The sequence below is a fragment of the Equus quagga genome, chromosome 12 (assembly GCF_021613505.1).
Source record: "Equus quagga isolate Etosha38 chromosome 12, UCLA_HA_Equagga_1.0, whole genome shotgun sequence".
NCBI classification, from domain to species: Eukaryota; Metazoa; Chordata; class Mammalia; order Perissodactyla; family Equidae; genus Equus; species Equus quagga.
In genome coordinates this window covers 109,692,816-109,713,818 of record NC_060278.1, presented here as the reverse complement: position 1 = coordinate 109,713,818, position 21,003 = coordinate 109,692,816, and the positions used below count along the sequence as shown (strand labels likewise).

Here is a 21,003-nt window from a genome sequence, read left to right as displayed (position 1 = left end):
ACACATGCACACCAGCCCCTATCAAGAGCTACTGGACCTGAGTGGAACTAACTTGATGCTCAAACCTGAAACAGTGGAGGGCAGGTGAGGGATGCACCCAGCATTGCACACACATCTGTGCCGTCCCCACAGCTCACGAGCACGCACACAGTGTGAGGGGAGGCGGCGGGTGGTCTCGGCTCACTTGGTCCATGAGGAAGCTGCATGCAGAGACGTGTCCCCCAGTGCTGACCCCTCCCGCACCCCACACCCAAACTCAGATGGGCTGTGACGGGATGTTACCCAAGGATGGAGAAGCCCAGGCTGGAGGAGGCCTCGGTGGCCTTGTGAGTGATGCTCGGCTCACTGGTGGGGAAATCAAGGCCCACTGAGAAAGGCGCCTGTACAGAGTCGCCCAGGAGCTTAGCTGTCAATCAGAGTCCCCACCTTCGAGGGCAGTGCCTGAACGTCTCCCACTGTCTCTGAGAGCGACCAGGGGCCGGGGGCTGGGTGTGTGCACAGAGTGCAGGTCCAGCAGGAGGAGAACATAAACCACAGCTGGGACGAAGCCTGGGATGGAGTGACCAGGCACCGGAGGCTCGGGGAGCTCAGGAAGGCTGCCCCAAGGAGGACGTGCCAACCAAGCAGGATCTGAAGGCACAGTGGGGGCTACAGGGACAGAAGGAACCCGTGCCAAGGCCCTGGGGTGGGAGGGAGGTAGCCAGGGGCCTTCGAGGCATGGGCGGGGGCTGGGAGAGAGGCAGGAGAGGGGCCGCGTAGGAGTTCTGAGCGCAGAGGGTCTGTGGGTTCAGCCACACCCTGTAAAGGGGAGCAGGGATGTGGGGTGATGGCTGCGAGGGTTTCTCTTTTCTGCTTCTCCTTTGGAACTAATATTGCACATTTGGTTTGCTCTGGAGGTGTGGGTATTGGAGCAGGTGGTAATGCTGGAGGGTGTCCCCTCGCAGAAGCTGGGCCGGATACTGCAGAAGAGGCAGGACCATCACCCAGCTATGAACATGAGGGCAAAGCGGGTAGAATGGAGGGGTGGGGGATGGCTTTGCGCCCTCTGCCCTTTTATTTTTCAGGAAAACAAGAAGCTGAGAGTGGGGAGGTATTGTGAAGGATCCAGGAGGCCAGAGGAGGTGGTGGGTACTGGGTACGGGACCTCCTGGATCAGGGAGTGGAGCTCAGCGAGTGAGGAGGTCGTGGTCCCCATGAGGCCGGAGGGGGAGCAGAGGCCCGGCCACTCAGGGCCTGGATCCCACTCAGCAAAACCCAGCCCTGATGAGTGCCCACGCCCTGCCCCTGCCACCCCCGGGATGGAGCAGAAACCAGGCGCTGTGCTGGCCGATGCTTGTCCTCTCTCTCCTCTGCTCCAACCCTCCCTGGGCCCAGCACGCCCGGAAAGCAAACGGGAACACCTAGCCACGGGCTGCCTGGCCTCGGGACCAGCCTGCACCCCGTTTCAGTCTCAGCTCAGGTGTCACCTTCCTGACCGCTGGACAGAGCAGCAGCCTCTGCCCTCTACCCCGCCCTGCCCCCTGCTCGGTACCCCCCGTAATCCACCCCGTGCGCAGCTCTTCCAGACAGTGCTGAGGGCTGGCTGTAGCTCAGTGCTCCTGTCTGATGCCGCCCTCACGGAATGCTCCCAGGGCTGCTCCCGCATCTAGAACAAAGCCTGCCGCAGGGCCATGTCCGGCGGGGACCCGTGAAGTCTCAGTCATCGTTCACTCCGTGGACCAAGGGAGTCACCTGGGGTCTTTCTGACTCGCGGGATCCCAGAGTCCTAGAGGGTGCCCCGCCACTCACTTCCAAACTCGTGGTCACGCTCCTTGGTGAACAGGAGTGAGACAAAACAGAATGTGTGCAGCCGGTCCTCTCCACCCCGCCCCACCCCAGGGAGCATCGCAGAAGCTTCCCTGCCTGCAGAGGCCCCTCCTTCTCCTTCCCTTCTGCTCTCCACACCGCCACGGGGATCTGCAGCCAGCCACCCGAGGCTTTGAGACAGTGCCTCGGGCAGTGCCCACACCGAGGTCCTCCCGTCCTTCTCTGGGACAGGCTGGGGAAAGTGACCGATGACATATGCTGTGCTCCCTGGGGCTTTTCAGCCCGGCGTGGGGTCTGGGCAAGCTGCAGATGCCCAGGTCCCTGCTTCTCTAGAAAATGAAGGGGCGACCCAGACGCCCCTTCAAGGCCTTTTGCAGCCTGAAGCATCATCTCAGTTCGACTATGTCCACTCTGTAATCCTGCCCACTCCAGAGCAGCAGGCAGCCGGCTGGAGGGAGAGGAAAAGTCAGGTGGAAAGAGGAAGCAAGCAAAGATGCAAAACCAATTAGAACCCCTCGTGCCCTCACGCCCACACAGAGTTAAAAGCTGCAGTTAATTTGGGGACTTGGCTTGCCTGTTGAGATCTAACATTGATTGCGCATCACTGGGCGGGGCTGACCCGCAGCATTGTGGCCTCAGGCTCTGGAAAGGGACGGGCTTCTGCCTGGCAACTTGGCGATCTTTGACGTGGAGGAAGGCACTTAACTGTATGTTAACACGTTTCTCCCGCCCGGCGGCGACCGTCTGCGCCTGAGGCAGGCCCCGTGTGGGTGCCGGCGGCGTCCGGACTCGCCGGAGCATGGATGGGATCAACGCTCATTGGAGCAGCCCAGCATCGTCCCGAGGACATCGGGGGCGTTGGACGGGGTCTGCGAGCTCACCACCCACACGGCTAGCCGTTTTGGGGGAGCTGCTGTCCCCAGTCGCTCTGAGGTCATCTCTGGGAAAGGATGGAAAAGCCCGTTGCTGCCTTCTGAAGACGCACTCTGCTGTGCGGGCACCACCTACGACCTTCTGGTTGCTTTCCCAAGGTGACACCTCGCGTGGAAAGGGGGTGACACCCCATGTAGCCCCCTTCAGTTAAAACTCCTGAACCCACGGTGTCAGGGTCCAGCCCTTTGGGCACTCTCCTCCCACGGCCAGCATTCCCTCAGGGGGCCTCCTGTCTCAGGTGGAGGCAGGAATTGGTTCTCAGACGGAGTCTCCACCCCATCGTCTTATAACCAACCCGGGAGTCCATGATGACACCAATAATGGGCTCTCAGCCACTCTTGGGGGTGGAGGGGTGACGGACTTGGGGATGAGGGGAAGACCATGAGGATGGAGGGGTGACTGACATGGGGACGAGAGGTTGATGGACCTTGGGGCTTAAAGAATGGAGGTCTTGGCAAGACTTCTTTCTCCTTGCTGGTCCTGGAGATCCGAGCGGCTGCACGAAGAGGACTTGAGGGCGTCTGGAGTGCTGGGCGGGATCCCCGGCTCCAGACCCACAGCCGCCTTTGGGGGCTGCACAGGGTGTGTCTGCATTCCACAGGGCCTGAATCTCCATCTCTGCTGGAAGGCACTGCCACACCCCTGGGAGTGAGTGTCCTGGGGCCACCACAGACTGGAGGGCTGCACTGCAATGAATGGCACACATTTATTGTCCCAGGTCTAGAGGTCAGAAGTGCGAGATCGAGGTGTTGGCAGCGTTGGTTCCTTCCAAGGGCCATGAAGGAGGCTCTGCCCAGGCCTCTCTCCTGGATGCTGGTGGTTTGCCGGCGATCTCTGGCATTCCTTGGCTTGTAGTGGCATCACCCCGATGTCTGTCTTCATCTTCACACAGAGCTCCCCTGTGCGTGTGTCTGTGTCCAAATTTCCCCTTTTTATGAGGCCACCAGTCACACTGGTCTAAGGCCCACCGACAGCCTCCATCTTAACTAATCATATCTGCGAAACCCTAGTGACAAACACTGTCCCATTCCGAGGCACTGTAGGTTCGGATCTCAGCACACGGATTTCAGGGGGACGCAGTTCAGCCCATACGCTGGGGAGGCAGAAACCCCAAGGAATGAACGCGTGTCAGCCTCTGGGCCCCGTCTGACTACGGGGGGCTTTGGGCTGAGCGCCTCTCTCATAGATGCTGATGCGCCATAAGACCCAATATTAGTTTCATAAACAACAGTTTCTTCTTACAAACTATCCCCACAGGTCCCACTGCCACTTTCAAGTCAGATGACAGCCGGGCGAGAACTTTATCTTCAGTATTTACTGTTAGGCCGGAGCCGGCTTTGCTTCCTCAGGGGCAGCTCAGCACTCCTGTGGGAAATATGTGACCTCATTTGCATTTTCTAATTGAATTGCTATCAGCTTTCCTGCAAGACTGCACAAAAAAAAACGTTCTTCCAGACCCCAGCACTGCTTGCAATGCCCACAAAAAGACCGCCTTTAATAGTTGCGCAGAGAGGGAAGGAAAAGAAGGAGAAAGGTTGCCAAGTTTTCACGGTTCACCTCACTGTAAAGCTGTCAGTTTTGCCCAGCTCCACAGAGAGTCACTGAAATGACGGACAGGGGAGACCGCCCTTGAAGAAACTTCGACATAAGAGAAATGAAATTTACAGAACCGGGAAATTAGGGGGTCCCCAACCGATGGTCCTCAAGCGATTTGCTTCAAGGCTTCTTTTGGTAAGAGCTTACTGGACTTTGAACACTGCATACTGCTGTTTCGAAGGAGGCCGTTTGTGTTTCTAGAACCTTCTGCCAACAGAACTCCTGCTCACTGTGTCCCCATCTGAATTTCACCAATTGCTCCACATCCTCCTCAATATTTGGTACTATCAGTCTTTGTGAGTTTAGCCATTCTGGTAGGTTTTTTGGCTTTCATCGGCATTGCCCTGCTAAGTTGACACATCTTCACGTGGGTGGACCACAAGACTCTCCTCTTTGGTAGATAATTCGTATTCAAGAAAGTGGAAAGATAAGCCAGAGCATGGGAGAGGATCTTTGAACACTCGACTGACAAAGGACGCACATCCAGAATACACTGAGAGCCTCGAATGGCTACGTAAAGGTGGACAACCTGATGCAAATTTCCTGTGTACCCCGTGCTCCAGGTGTCATGTACAAGAAAGCTTCCGAAACATTGCCCCACATTCTCTTCCGTCGTCTGGTTTGTCTTGCACGCTTAGACTTGCAATCCATCCGGAACTGATTGGGGAGGGGTGTGGGCTAGGGGTCAGTTCAGTTTCCCTTAGGGAAGACCCAGTGGCCAAGCATCTCTTATTGAAAAGATCACCCTTCCTCCGTTACTCTAAGTAGAGTTTGGCAAACTTTTTGTTAAAGGGTCAGACAGTTAAATATTTTAGGCATTGCAGGCAAGAAGGGAAACCGAGAACATTAACATAGGTACTTAGACAACCGTTTAAAAATGGAGAAACCTGGGCCCAGCCCTGTGGCTGAGGGGTTAAGTTTGAGCGCTCTGCTTGGGTGGCCCGGGGTTCACTGGTTTGGATCCCGGGTATGGATCTCCACCCAGCTCGTCAAGCTATGCTGTGGCAGCATCCCACACAGAAGAACTAGAATGACCTACAACTATGCACTGGGGCTTTGGGGAGAAAGAAAAAGCAAAAGAGGAAGATTGGCAACAGACGACAGCTCAGGGCCAATCTTCCTCACCAGAAAGCATACCGTAAAAAACAAAATAAAATAAAATAAATAAATAAATAAAAACAGAGAACCCATTCTCAGCTTGCAGGCCACCAAAAGACAGGCGGCAGGTCAGACGTGGCCAGCAGGCTGCAGTTTGCTGACCTGACTGTAGAGGTCAGAGGCACTCTAATAAAACATCAAGTGTCTGCACCATGCGCATTTGACAAGGTTGGTCAAATCTTATGTGTGAAGTGGGTGAATCTTCTATGAAAGTTATACTTCCATGAAGATGATTTTTTAAAAACATTAAATATTTTTCCTGGGCTTGCTATTCTGTTCCATTAGTTTGTTTGACCCTCTTTGCTCCCAAACCACAGCATTTTAATTTCTCTATTTAGTGGTTCTCAAATGGGGGCATTTTTGCCCCCAGAGAACGTTTGGCAATGACTGGAGAGAGCTTTAACCAAAGCTGGTTACCATCCTGGGGGGTTGGTGGGGGTGCTGCTGGCGCCTGGGGGGTGGGGCCCAGGGACACTGTTCAACACCCTTTGGTGCACAGGGCGCCCCACCATGGAGGATGACCTGGCCCAAACGCCACTAGTGCTGAGGTCGAGAAACTGCCGCCGTTGAGTAATGTCTTGGTGTCTGAACGACCAAGTCCTCCCAACTTTTTGTCGTTCTTGGCCCTCTCCAGCTCCATTAAGAAACATAAAGTCTGCTCTTCACTCTTCTATAAACAAGCAAAAAAAGAATGCACTGCGAGTTTTGTTGGGGTTGTGCTGAATCCATAGAAACCTTTGGGTAGAGTTGGCATCACCTTGGCATGAGCCTTCTAAATCATGAGCAGGCAGATCCCTCCACTTTTAAAGGTCTTTGTTAACTGTTTTCAATAACACGTAAGGGTCTGGTAAAGTTTTTGTTGGTTTGTTCCTAGTTACGTGATCCTTTTTAATTCTATTGTCATTGGTATCTGGTCCAGATTTCATCTTTTAGCTGTCTATTTCTGGTCCACAGGAGCACACTGCTTTTACATCCAGCACTCTGGCTAACCTCACTCATTAATTGCAGTAAGTTATCTGCCAGTTCTTCTAGATTTTCTGTGTTCACAATCACATAAGCCACAAATAATGTTAGTTCTATTGATTCTGATTTCTTTTTCTTGCTTCACCTCATCAGCTTGAAGCTCTGGCGTGTGATGTAAACACATCCTTGTCCTACTTCTGACCTCAAGGAAAGGCAGTAAATATTCCAACAGCAGACTGGACTTTTGCTGTAGGTTTTCTGAGACGCCCTTTATGAAGTTAAGAACTGTCCCTTCTTCTCCTAATTTGCTGAATATCTTTGTCCTGAATGCAGGTTAAATTTTAACAACTGTTATGCAAATGATCATGTGATTTTTACCCTTTACTCTGCATTGAATTACATGGATTAACCTTCAACTATTAAACCAACCTTGCATTCTTGGAACAAGTCCATTTGGTCATGATTTTCCTGTGTAAACATGGATGCATTCAAGTTTGTTAATACTTTGCTTACAGTTTTTTTTCTGTCTATTTACAAATGAGACTGGCCTTTACTGACATTCTCTCTCCACCTTCTTTCATGGTTCTTCCCAGTTCTGGACGCAGCTCTTGCTGGCTTTGGGCAACGTTCTGGCTAATCTTGAGTCAGCAGAGAGCTTGCTCTCTCTGCTTTCTGCCATGTGAGGATACAGGAGAAGTCTGAAGTCTGCAATCTGGAAGAGAGCCCCCACTGATCTCAACCGTGCTTTCATTCTGATCTCAGACTTTCAGCCTCCAGAACTGTGAGCAGTAAGTTTCCATGGTTTATAAGCCCCTAGTCTATGGCATTTTCTTATTGCAGCCTCAACAGACTAAGACAGTGCTTCAGTGCAATTTTCTTTATATTTATCTTGCTTAGAGTCCATAGAGCTTCTTGAATCTATGCCTGCATGTCTGTGATCAGTTTTGGAACATTTTCTGCTACTATATTTTCAAATATTACTTCTGCTCCACTTTATCTCTCCCCCTCATATTGCAAACATATGCATGTTAGAACTTCTCACTGCTTCTCCATATCTCTTACTCTTTCTTCTGTTTTCTTTCTGTATATCTTTTCATGCTATAGCCTGAATAGTTCTTCCGCTACTTTTTGCTTCCCTAATTCTCTCTTCAGTGATGTCTAATCTACAGATATGTCTATCCACTGAGTTCTTAATTTCAACTTGTTCTATTTTTCAGTTCTAAATTGCCCAATTTTTTATAACTTCCAATTCTCTGTCAAATTCTTATATTTAACATGTTTAAACACAGTACACAAGTTATTATAAAATCTATGTCTGATGATTCCACTACCTAGAGCTCCTGTGGGTCTTTTATTATTTACTATTTCTCTTGATTTTTATTTTCAGTGTCTGTCCCTCCTAAGTGCCCAGTCGCTTTCAGTTGAGCTCTAGACATTGTGTATAAAAGGAGATGGATCTAATTTGAGGCCTGGTGTGATATCTTCTACTGGAGAAGATTTGTATTTCTTCTGACAGGTGGCTGGGGACACCAGCAATCTGGCATTACCTTAATCTGTTTATGGAGAGTGATGTTATTCAAAGGTTGGTAATGGTCTCTGTAAGTAAGGGTCCGTCAGCTAAGTGATGCAGTGTCCCACACAGACCCTCTTCCTTGCCCCTCAGGCATACCCTGGTTAGGGCCAGCTGCCATGACGAGCACAGGACCAGGAGGGCTGGGACCACACTGATGACAGCAACAAGGGCTGATATTTTTCACCTCTTTGGAGCAGGGCTCTTGCAGAGCCTCCAACTTGCACGACCTTCACGCATAACTTCACATAACATAACACTCTTGACAACCCAGGACAGGATGCAGGTGGTATTACTATGCCATTTTCCAGAGCAGTAAACCTCAGAGAGGTTGTGTGAGTTGTCGCAGAACATCAGCCAGTACATTGGAAACCCTTGATTTGAACCCACAACAGGGGGCAGCCAGCTCCTTGACGATGGTGGGCCCAGTAACACCCAGAAAGTTACTTTAGAGTACTTCCAGAACAGGGATTCTCCCACGCAGCAAAGGGGCTGCAGCTCCCCCCTCAGCTCCCCCATCTGCAAAGTGGGGACCAGGACAGCACCTCCTGGAGGTGTGACCACCCCTAGAGATGTGAGGGTCAGGCGAGTTGACACCATTTAGGGCAGGGCCTCAGTGGTCCTACAAAGTCCTTCAAAGTCAGGAAGGGAACTTGGGGTTTGAAGGAAGAGGAAACAGGAGCCACCAGCAACGAAGGGGATGAAGTACAGTGAGGGACGGGGTCGGGTGGGCCAAAGACACTGCCCGCCGCCTACATAGTCAATCTGCACGCGCTTGGGTGTGTGGTCCCACCATCACCCGACGACCGGGCTCACCAGGAAGGTCTGAGCCTGGGACACCAATCTGTGCCCCCTGTTCTGCTGACTGGGCGCTTCTTGGGCCAGCCCATAGTGGGGCTGGAGGGGTGTACGTACCGGGGACTGATTGCAATCACCTTCCATGAGGATCAGGGTTAATTGTATCAGAAATCACTTCATTAACATGCCTAACAAAAGGTGCCATTACCTTTTCCATTAGTGCCTTGTATCTGAGCCTCCGCAGGCTGTAAGGAGCCGGACTCTCTGCTCACAAGGCGGATGGGATGGTTTCTGCATCGCGATCCGGGGTGCAGACCTAACACCGCTCCCCTGGCCCTCCACCATGTGGAGGGAAGGGCCCCATGGGGACAGTGTCCCCAGGGCTGCTCCCTGCCCTCTCCCAGGGTGTGGCCCGTAACAGTCACTCAGGAAAGAAGGGAGACCACATGTGTCTTAGGTTTTTCAGCATCCACAAGGTGCCGCTCATGATCTCGGGGGCACTGCTGACAGAAACGTGTTTTGACGCCTGGTTCAACACACCCACGAGGCCACTCAGGATGTCCTTCCAGGGATGTCAGCTCATCACCGAAGGGAAGGCCATCCACCCAAGTCACCACTTTCTCTTTTCCAACCTAAAACGCATCTACTTGTTTAAAAACAAGATGAAACAAAACACAGGTCCCTGTTTTCCCAAAGTGAGTTCCTTGGAACACCTGCCTTGCAAGATGTTCCGTGAAGAGGGTTCCTTGGTCAACAGGTTTGGGGAAATTTGCAGACTGTCTCTCACTGAGGTGCACAAGGCATGCTAGTTGTGTGAGGTTCTGAGAAAATCTGTAGAAAGGAATCTGTTCAGCTTGGTCCAGCCCTTTACTTCCCAGGGCCCTTTTCTGAGGGAGGACCATGACTGCTGTCCCAGGCGGCCTGGCACTGCTTGAACCCGTGTGCTCTCATCCGCTGATGAACCACACAGAGTGCCATCACAATGCTGATGGTCCCCCAGGCCGCCTGCTAACTGAGGGGTGCAGGGGATCCTCCCTCTCCACTGGCTGGCCCTTCTGGCAGGTGGATGTGAGCAGCTGGCACCTGTCATGCTGGCCAACCGGCCTGCAACTTCTCTGCTGGCCCGGCAGCCCCCACGCCCACGGCCAGTGCAGCTGCCGAAACATAGGGTGGCAGGAGGGGAACGGGGTCTGTTCCCCATCAGACACGTGAGACCTGACCCTGAGGACTTTGGGGGTGACCATGGGTTGGCTGAGGAGTCTGGTCCTGGACGGCTGGCCACTGCAGAGATGAGAGACCTCTCTGGCTCAGGGGAGGGCGAATTCACCCCTCCCCATTCTATGGATACTGGTCACACCGGCCAGTCAGAAACGAAGTTGGAGGGAGGGCCAGGGAGGTTGGGTAACACTGACTGGTTCGTGTCTGTGTGAAGTCTGCTCTCCCCCCGCCCCCCACCCCCGGCGCCGTCTCTCTCCTTCGCCCCTCCATCCCTCCCTTTCTCCCCATCTCTCCCTCTCTCCCTCTGAATTAGTCTTACACCAGCTACTCTGGCTGCCTGCCATGGCCAGCCACGTGGCCTTCGTTTTCTTTCTCATCCCTCCAGGCATGGGGAGCCCCCGGCTGGTGGGCTTCAGCTCTCAGGCAGGAGATGCTACAGAACCTGTGGTGCCCAGTGAGAAATGGAAATGTGGGGCCCTTTTTCACAAAATTATTAGGGCTGTCAAGAAGTTGGAGGCAGTACCTTAAACCAGGAGTGGGGCCCTGTGCCTTTGTCCGTGAGGCAGCCCTGCCTCAGGAAGCTGGGAGGGTCAGAGGTCCTCTCCGGCCGGCACAGCCCTCAGAGCTGTCAGCCCCGTCCTTAGGAAGTCCCTGCTATGGTGACCAGAAGGAGGCAGGACGTTCACCAAGCCCACCGAGTCCGGTCACACCTTACCTTGTGTCCAGAGTGCACGGACGAGGAGGTCTGGGCCACCAGCAGCCGCACCACGGCGTCCCACCGCTCGGCCGTCTGGCGGTCCCACGCGGTCACAGTGAACGCCACCTGCTCAGAGGGGACCCGCAGCTCCCGGGCAGCGAAGATCGTTCCGTCCGCCCCGACTTTGAAGTCCATGCTGTTGGTCTCATACCGAGTCCCCTTGGTCCCCAAACAGCTGCTGAACTTGACTGCAAGAGGAGAGGAGGAGAAGGGTCAGGACCACCGGCAGACAGGCGGGGCAGCGCAGTCACACGGCTGCTTTCTCAGCAGCGGCTCCTAGTCTCCAACAAGCACCAGGAAGACAGTGATTTAACTGATTTTCGACCTTCAGGTGTTGTGTTTTATCTCACCCTCCTGGGGAATTCATAGAGGCCTTAGAAAAAGGAAATAATAATAAAAAAAGCAATGGCTGCACTTTCATTATATCTAAACCACAGCCCTTCTCCATTTCTGCAGACGCATCTCTCCCTTGTCACGGCTGCCTTTGAATTCGAGCTGGAGGCGTTAGCGACTCGGCGGGTATTCTCCACCGAAAGATGCTCCCCCGGTTTGCCCTGTGCCAACCCTCTGCCGCCAATGCACTTGAAAGCCCCCAACGGATCTGTGTTTCCACCCGAAGAAGGCTAAGTGTGGAAGGAGCGGGAGAAAGCGGTATTTGGAGTGGAACTCGAACCCGCTGCCTTCTCTGGTCCACTGTGTTCCTCAGCCACATGAACCTGACACCTGAAAACTCTCCGTCAGGGCGGGCTGGGCGTGAAGCAGGACCCGCAGGGATCTTGGGGCAGCAAAGTGCTTTCTTGGTGAATTGGAAACAGGGAGTTCGAGGTGGACAGTCTGCTGACACTGCTGGGCGGGCATGCTGCTGTGCTACTCAAACATTAATTAGGCACCGAATCGCCGGGCCCTGCTAATGACTCCATGGCCCCGGCCGTTTGTAACTCGGCTGCAGGAAAGGACATCCTGGAGGCCGCATATTCACTGGGACCACGCTAGTGCCTTTTTTATACGCGTGCTTCTGCAGTGGCTGCCTAACGCCGTGGTAAATTATGAGGCACCACCAGCCGGTGTCACATTCTGCTGATAAAAACGGTGGATAAAGTTACCTCGTATTTATAAAAATGTGGGTATCTCAGCAATTACGGTGGGAGGACTGGTTTTTTAAGCAATTTCACTGTCACAGCTTACATGATTTAATTACTATTTATTCTACCAACTGAAAAAAAGCTCCTCACTGTTACGTTTGATAAAGTGTTTTCCCCCAGGGCTCACCTTTTATTGTTGCCTGCCTTGAAATAATAAATAACATGTATGTTCCCTCACCTCCAATACTTCACTTCAGACGTCTCCCTAGTTACCGGCACCTCCCACTTGTGGGTTTAATATAAAAATGCTTTTAAGTTTGGTCAAACCAGGCATTTTGGCCCCGTCTGGCTGGAGAGCACGTGTTACAGACTCCAGAGCCGTGCTGGCAGGGTCCTCGGGGGAGGAGGGCAACCAAGGTCACGAGGGCTGTGGCTCCACGGAAACACCCCCAAGGAGGGAATAATGACATTTTTTCAAGTGACAGGAAAATTCCAAACTGCTTTTAGAGTACCACTCGCCCCAACGGTAAACAAATTAAAATCAGCAACGAACTGAGCGGATCAATCATTTCTGACATCCTATTGTCACTGACAAAGATAAAAATGACAGTTCTGTGATTGCCGGAAGATTAGCACAAAATACATAAATAAGCCCAATTGTTCTCTAAAAGCAGATTTTTAACCGCTTGTGGAACTGGACCGCAGCGGACGGTCCGCATCTCCTCAGGACCGAAAGGCGATGCCGTTGTATTTTTTAAAAAATAGGCACCGAGCTTTGGTGACGTCTGAGGTAAGCATGATGCTGCTCTCAGAAGAACAAGTCACTGGGGCCGGCCCGGCGGCGCAGTGCTTAAGTGCGCACATTCCGCTTCTCAGCCACCCGAGTTTCACCGGTTCGGATCCCGGGTGCAGACATGACACGGCTTGGCACGCCATGCTGTGGCAGGCATCCCACATATAAAGTAGAGGAAGATGGGCATGGATGTTAGCTCAGGGCCAGTCTTCCTCAGCAAAAAGAGAAGGACTGGCAGTAGTTAGTTCAGGGCTAATCTTCCTCCAAAAAAAAAAGAACAAGTCACCGGCACGGCAGCCGCCCAGACAGCATGCTCAGGGTGTGGTCCACAGGAACCAGGGACTTGTCAGATGACGGATGTCCTCAGTGGACGACAGGGACCCTCAAGGACATTAAAGATGGTGCCGCCAAAGTGACTGTGGGGCACACAGCCCGACAGGAATCAGGCCTGTGGGCGACATGAGGGCTTCTCTAGGTGGGCACCCATGAGATCTTCATGGTGCCCTGACAGTTAACGTCTTTCCCGTCGATGTCGGACACAAGCCCGTCCAACCGGGAGGAAGCAACGGGCTTTGTGACAAGAGGAAACTCCACCATCAGCTTCAGTGTAACCACGACCCGGCTGATCTGCTCAGTCCAATGGGGTGGTGGTCACCACTCAGGTCTGAGATTCTGAGCCCTCATCAGCGAGGCAGCAGGAGTTGAAACTTGGCCGTGGGAAGATGAGGGCCATTCGGGCACCCCCAGTGCTGGGGGACCAGTTTTCCAGAAGGAGGGAAATTCAGAGCAATGCCTGCTGCCGGGCTGCTGGGCTGTGGCCTCTCTTTCAAAGGGAAGATCAATAAGGTCTGTTCTTCCGAGACACCAGGGGCATTCATAAAACACCAGCACTGAATAAACGAACACTCCTGTTCGAAACCCTGTGAACTGTGCGTTTAAATTGCTGAACACATAAACACCCTCAGAATGTCACACTTTGCCTTGCCATAAAAATGGTGAGTGAGCACTTGGGGTTGGGGGACGGGGTGGGGGAGAAAAACGTCTGAGGTCTTAGGAGAGGAATGACTCCTCTCTTCCGGGAGCCAGTTTGTCTTTTCCTGGCAAGTTGTGCCAAGATGGTTTCTCTTTTCACTTTGGCTACCAGGAAGCTCAGAGACAATACTGTGGCAGGGAGCTAAAGTGCTGAGTCATTTACGAACCTCAGCACATTCCATCCTAGTTTCCCTCTTTGTTTCCTCTTCCACCTGCTTTCTTCCTGTTGCATTCTTTTTTACTTTCAGAGTCTGCATCCACTTCTGTAGGTTAAATGCCTCCCAGGAGGACAGAGGTGAAAATGCATGGGTATGTGCAGATGCTAGCATCCATGGCGTGTCCCGTGCACAGAGGGGACACCAGCATGGGGTTTGGCCACACAGTTTTCATCTGGCCTCTCTCTGCTTTCTTGCTCCCCAGTGTGGCCTGCAGTCTGAACCTCAGACCCTAGCTGCAGAGCCGCACGCTCTCCGCATACGCTGCGCACAGCATCTTCCAGGGCTGTGCTGCCTCTGCTCCCGGGAGCCGCCTGCCGCTCTGCGGGCTCCATGGCCTCACTGGACTCCGGGCAGCGCTGGCTGGTGCATCCAGTTCAGAGCTTGAGTTGGCCCCTCCCAAGGGTGCCCAGCGGCTCAGCCCTGATACGACCCTTGGACTCTTGTTCTCTGCAGACCGCCCAGGAGACCCTGGTCTTCCCGGCTCTCCGGCTGCTCCTTTCAGCTCTGGCAACGGGCTCGGCCCTGCCCGTGGCTGATGGTGGGAGCAGCCGTACGTGCCCACAGGTTCTCCATTGACTGTTCCGAGGAGAAAGACGGCACTCAGCTCCTCAGAGCTGGGCAGCTGCGGCGGGTCTTGGAGAGGCCACCCCTTCTCCTGGGGACCCTCGGCACATGGAAAAGCCTGGCCTTCGCCATTGGTCACTTGGCTTGCCTTCTGGAAGGGGTCGCCTGACAAACATGGAGCTTTCCTGGGAGGGATGCAGGGAGACGCGGAGCCCTGCGGCCTGGAGTCCAGCGCGACACCAGCAGGCAGGCCAGTCTGGCACCTCAGTGTCCTGGAAAGCCAGCCCCATGCAGCCCACAGCACCCAGGTCTCTGTCCTCCTCCTTCCGCGGCTATAGTGCTGCTGGCCGTTGCATGCCCATGAGCTCCTGTGCAGGCCAGGCCGGCTGCTGGGTGCGGGGCTGGCAGAGGCCCCAGCACAGGGGTCCAAGGACGCCCTTCACCTTTGGCACATTTCCAGACTGGCTTCTGACAAGATGTGGAGAACTCAAGCTTTGGACCTAACGCACCTGGACGGCAGGTGTGGTCAGGACCCTGCAGGTTCCTGATGGGCTGGCTCCCACCCACCTCTCAGGACTTGGCTCTGACGTCAGAGAAAAGCCGCTGGACCCCCAGAGCCAAGCCAGCACACGCTCGCTGCCCTCCCCACCGTATCGCCCCATTCTGGCATCTTCACTTGCTTCCTCCCAGAATTCCTGATTTTCCTGTTTCTTGGCTGTGGCCTCCCGGACTGCTGAGCACGTGAGGGCAGGGCTGCTGTGCCCCGGGGCTGTGGATGGTGCTGGCACATAGTCAGGGGGAAACAAGCCCCAGTTTCTGCACGATGCCCCTCCCTGGGCGGTGAAGGGACCGTCAGGGTTTTCAATCAATAAGAGCCTTGCTGTTGCTTTGTGCTCAGCCCAGAAATGCCACACGCCACCCCTGCCACCCTCTCCCTTGGCACCGGCGGGAACGGACTGTTTCCTGAGCTCGGCAGGGTCTTTAGGAACCAGTGAGGACCAGTGAGGCCCCGCTAAATGCAAAACGTCCCCATGGGAAAAAGCCACCAAAGATTGCTGCCACCAGCATCCCAGGCCACGAAGGTGAGCACCCAATTGTAACATTTTGGTTAACATTTTCCTTAACATATTTGTTTTGGATCTGCTGATTTCTCTCAGTCTTCAGGAGAAAGTTAAAATCCTATGGGAATTACTAGAAAACTTTTCCGTCCACATATCGGATAAAACCACTGAGTGCGGAGGAGCTCCTGTTGCCATGTAAATCCAGATTACACAGCAGTCTAGGCTCACACCCTGGGAAGTGCCCCGTCTGTGGGTGCTGGGCGCTCTGCTGGGCACTGCCTGCTCGTGCTCCGACGGGAAGGCACCGTGCGCTGGTGTATTGTCCCCTTCGCAGATAAGGAAACTGAGGCTCAGAGACATTTCACACCTGGCGGCAGCTCGTTCTCCATGAGCCCGGCAGGCAGACCCCGCAGACGTCTCTGAATGGGCGCATCCAGGTCCTCGTGCGGGAACCTTCTGCTGCTGCTGACAGACACCGGACCCTGGAGGTCCCTGTGCCTGCTCTCTGAGGCTGCGGCCTCCCCAGGCCCTGGCCTCCCCAGGCCCCCGACAGCAGAGGCAGGATGTCTGCACGCGCATGGCTTAGGCTCCTCCGGGACTGAGGCCCCAGCGCCAACTGCGAGGAGGAAAGTCACTTTGCGGGGATGTCGCCTGTGTGGAAACACACGCACGGACGGTCCCGGCCTCCACTGCGGGAGCGCTGTGTGGAGAACAGGTGGCACCCCAATTCTGGACTGTGATGCGGGCCCACCTGGCGCTCCTTACCCACAGCCGCGACCTGCTGCACATGTCTCTGCGGTTTGCTAATTATTTCCATTAAACAAACTTGACAAGAGACAGAAGGAATCCTGAGAGAAATTAAATCCAGTTGTTTAAACACCCACAGTCACAGCCCCCTGCCCCTGTCCCCTTGGTGGGGGTGGGGTGCCCTGTGCAGCCAGCACTGGGGGAGGCGGTGGGTGGGCCCTGGGAGAGACTCAGCACCACCTGCCGGAGGAGGGGGACTGAGGAGGGGCTGGGGAGGTGGAGGAGGTAAGCATCTGGCTGTGCCCTGTGCCACCAGCACCAACTGATGGTCGGTGTCACGGTGCTGTCCTTGCCAGCGTGCGCCACGGGGAGGGTGTGCACTGCAGCCATGACCACCCTGGCCCAGGCCCCCCTCAGGATGGGGGTTGAACCCCAGGTCTGTGACTCGACAAGCAGCGGCCTCTCTGAGCATCACTCTCTGTTTCCGTGACATGGGAGTAACAGCAAAGTGTATGATGAGGACGAGGAGCGTCACAGGGCAGAGCTTGGGTAAATGCCAGCTTGTCTTACACTCTGGCCAGTGTGCCTCGTGCCCATTTGAATGAAGGAGAGATGGGCCCAGGGGAGCAAAGGCACTTGGCCAAGTTCACACAAGGTCATTCATCCCACAAACATCTGTGGGCCCCCTGCGCCTGGCACTGGGGATCTAGCTGGCAAAGACAGAAAGGAGGCTCATGCTGGGCAGAGGCTGGGAGAGGAAAAGACAGATGGTTGAACCATTTAGTCTTCTACAGGGTCACCCAAAGGGGTCCCAGACCAGGTTGGGGGTCCCCAGGGATGGGGATGGGGAGCCCTGCAGGATGTGTGGGGTGAGCCAGCAGTGGGGATTCTGACCCTGCTTGGATCTTGTCTCTGGCACCATGGGGGCCCAGCTCCCCATCCCCAGCCCAGGATGCGGAATCAACAGCTCTCGGAGTCAGGGCCGCCGCAGCTGGGCAGGCCCCGGCCCACACACCATGGCCTCCCCCTTCGGACAGCATGGATTAAATTTTCAAGCCTGTGTTCTATTCCGAGAAGATGCCCAGAGAAGAACGTCAGCTGCTCCACTCATCGTGTCCACACTGCTCCTGAAATGTGACTGAACGCAGAGGGAAGGCTCAGCACTCGGAGCCGGCAGCAGACCGTCTGAAGGCCACTTGAGAAGCACAAGAAAAAATGAATGCCCAGGAACCCCTCTGGCTGGACATCGTGGGAGGAGCTGAGCACCGGAAAATTCAACCACGTTCTGGATCTCATTTGGCGGTGGCCTCCCCTCTCTCCCACTCCTTGCCGCCAGGAAGTGGGTAAAGCAAACCAGAGGCTGATCAGTCCCGGCCCTCTGCCCTCGGGCTGGGACGCTGCTCGTCCACACAAAGGGCAGGGATGCACCTGGCCAGCCACCTGTCACCGATGCCCGTTCTCCTCCGCACTGTATAAACGTTAGTCTCTGCTTGCCGTCTTGGTGTCCTGGCCACTGACCACTTGGAGGGCCTATTTGAGTTACTGATGGAGTTTCCACCCTGCGTCGGCCCATCTCCCAGGACTCACATCGACTTTGCTCCCCTGTGAAAGGGCCCCTGGCCCTGTGGTAAAGGTCACTGCCCACGCAGAGCTCACGCGGGCAGCATCATTCAGTCGTTCACATTTATGAATACAATCGTCAGCATAGCCAGGCCACGTGGAGTAGAAACAGCCATCATTACATCAGAACCGTGACGCTTCCGAGGGAGGCAGCGGAGGAGGAAGGAGCCTGGTTCTGCGAGAGCCCCACCCAGGCTGGGCGGGCTGGCGGCTTCCTGAGGATGACACTCGATGCTTCCACTGAGATCTGAGGGACGAGAGAGCTCCGGGGAGCTCGGGAAGGGGAGAACATTCCAGGCTGCATGGACAGCATGTGCAAAGGTCGTGCGGCAGAGAAGCGCAGGTTTTGGGGCCTGAAAGCTAGTGTGACTGGAGCAGGGTGGCTGGGGAGTGAGTGACCAGGATCAAAATGAGAGGAACACCCTTGGCCAGTGAGGTGGCCTGTCAGTTCCCACGGGTCCCGGAGGGATCTGCTTCTCGAGGGCGCCAGGGCTCTCGAGCCTGCTGGTCTGGGACCCCTGCCCTTGGGAATCTGTGCCGGATTAGTGGAACGCTCCGCCTCGAGGGAAGGGCCCCGGGTCACCCAGAAAGGTCCAGCAGCCTCTGGGACTGACGGGGTGTCCTGAGGGGGTGCCACACCCCACATCTCTGCTACACCCTCTTTTTGGGGCCAATGTTAGCAGAGTGTCACAGCCTTTTCCTGCATAAACACAACCGAGTGACTGAGGGAGTGTCCTCTGCTGGGATGTCAGAGGCACGTGCTCAACGTTTAGCTACAAAGTGGATCCCAGGACCCCAAACAGAAGCCTCCTGCACCCACTTCAGACGCATCTGCTTGGGACCGAGAAATTTAAAAGCCAGGAAAAGAAGGAGAAAGGAGGAAAACAAGAGTGAGGAATGTAGGAGAGGGTCCTTTAAGTAATAGATTCATCCACCCACCCAGCAAGGCTGCATTAACCAGGGAGACCCTGCAGGGAGGCCTTTGCGGGGGAAAGGGGATGAGGCCGCAGTCCCCACAGAACCTCAGGACCCCCTGCCCCACCAAGTGCCCCTCGCTTGGCCCTGGGGCCCTGGAGGGAGCCTCCATGGGTGAGCCACTGGGCTTGGCTGTGGTCCCTGCAGGCACTTCCTTTATCCCCCTGCAGGTGCTGCCTGCTGACTGTGAGGCCACCTGGTGACCATCACTGTTGACCACGCCCACGGGGAGGGTAGGGGCTGCCGAATGCACAACCGGGGTGGCCGGGGGCTGGGAGGGACTGCAAACGGGTACGAGGTCTCCTCTGGGGCGACGAAAAGTTTCAGAACTGGGAGGGGTTGGTCAGCACTGTGAATGCGCTAAAGGCCGCTGAACTGTTCGCTTTACGACGGTGAAATTTATGGTACTTGATGTTACCTCAATAAAAAAAGCAGTTTCTAGGGACCCCCCTGAGCCCCACCTCCTAGCTGCAGGGATGACAGGGAGAAGAGCCACCCCGGCTCCCTGCCCCCCAAAACCCCCAGGCCTGAGGCCACGTGACCAGGACCTCGCAGAGCCTGCCAGAACTGGCAGGATTGTCCACCCCGACGGCCTCTCCCCAGAGGCCTCAGGACCAGCCCGAGGCGCGTGGACCTCGACGACCGCCCTCTCCCTTGTCGGCCCCGCCTCTCACCTTTCCTGTCCTGCGTGCAGACAGGCACTCACGGGAATGAAGGTGGCAGGGAGAGGCTGACCCTGGAGGAGAAGGGCCCTCGACGCAGCAGCCAGCCCGCGAGGTGTGGCGCAAAGAGCAGAATCGAGGGTCCTGAGCCAGGGGCAGGAGCTCAGGGAGGGCCAGACGAATGCAGGAGGCCTCGGGAAGGGGGTGGCGTCTGAGCTGGAATTCTAGAAGCTACTTGCACAGCTGCCTAAAGAGACATGTGCGTGCTGCGTGTGTCTATGTGTGGGATACCCACATGGCACAGAGAAACACGGGGCTTCTAGAATTTCCTAGGAGTGTCACCAACCCACAGAATGTCGCGACTGGAAGGTGCTATAGAAACGATCCACCCCAGCCCCTCGTTTTACTGATAAGCGAACTGAAGTTGCTGAAAGAAAATTATATTTTAGAATCCCTTCATTTATTCAAATAATCCCACAAACCTTATTGAATCGCCGCACTATGCAGGGCCCGGAGGCATTATGAACGTCGCCACGCTCCGTGGGGCCCCGGGCGCTTTTAATATCTAGCTAATTGACACCCCAAATGCAAAGCATGCAGCAAGCCCTACGCCATTACATTTTCCTTAGAATTTTGTGCGTTCATAAAATTTGTAGCTGGTGCAAACCTCGCATGTGGAAACTCTCCATTCCAAGCGCCGGAGTCTGTGGCTTGGGGTCCCGGCTCTGGCCAGTTCTGAAATCGGAAGATCATTCCGACTCCACACTCAGCGAGTGCAGCAGCAAAATCAGGCTGTTGGCTGCACAGCAGAGAAACGCTTCCTTTGTTTTTCCGTGATGGTGCAGAAAACTTCCTTAAAAATTTATTTTCTCCCCTCACACATCTTGTAGGCTCACAGCAGAGACGCTCATCCCAGCTGATGCCAAAAATGCATCGTGAGCCCGTGAAAGGAAACACGCAGCCCCCTCATTAGGGGCTTTATGGTAACCCCTTACCCTCATCATTTTTAATTGCTCGCTCATGAGAAGAACGGAGGTGACAGTGTGCTGGGAACAGGGAGTGAGCGACAAGCGGATCCGTTCCTTATCGGCAGCAGCCTGCTGACATTTACGGGGGCAGTAGGCTGTGTCTCCCTGAGACTGGCAGGCTAGACAATTGCACCGTGGTTATGAAACATCCCTTTTTGTTATTCTTCTTGTTAGGTGAGCTGAGAAAGATCAAATGAGCCAGAGGTGAACTTGTAGCTGGGACTGAGCTGAGGAGTGGATACCTTCACCCAATAGTGACTGCCTCCCTTCTTCCCGCTTTCCTTCCATCCATCCATCCATCCATCCACCCATCCACCCATCCATCCATCCCTCCCTCCCTCTTTCCATCTTTCCACCCTTCCATCCTTCCATCCTTCCATCCATCCATCCACCCATCCACCCATCCATCCATCCCTCTTTCC

At 54.7% G+C, this 21,003-nt stretch overlaps 1 protein-coding gene across 1 annotated transcript in view; it reads right to left on the bottom strand.

Annotated features, from left to right (window-relative positions):
• Positions 1-21,003, bottom strand: part of CDH4 (cadherin 4) — a 594,249-nt gene that overhangs the window by 165,610 nt on the left and 407,636 nt on the right. Inside the window, exon 3 of the mRNA XM_046678081.1 lies at positions 10,758-10,987. Within this exon, the coding sequence (XP_046534037.1) occupies positions 10,758-10,987 (230 nt within the window). The remainder of the gene's footprint in view (positions 1-10,757; positions 10,988-21,003) is intronic.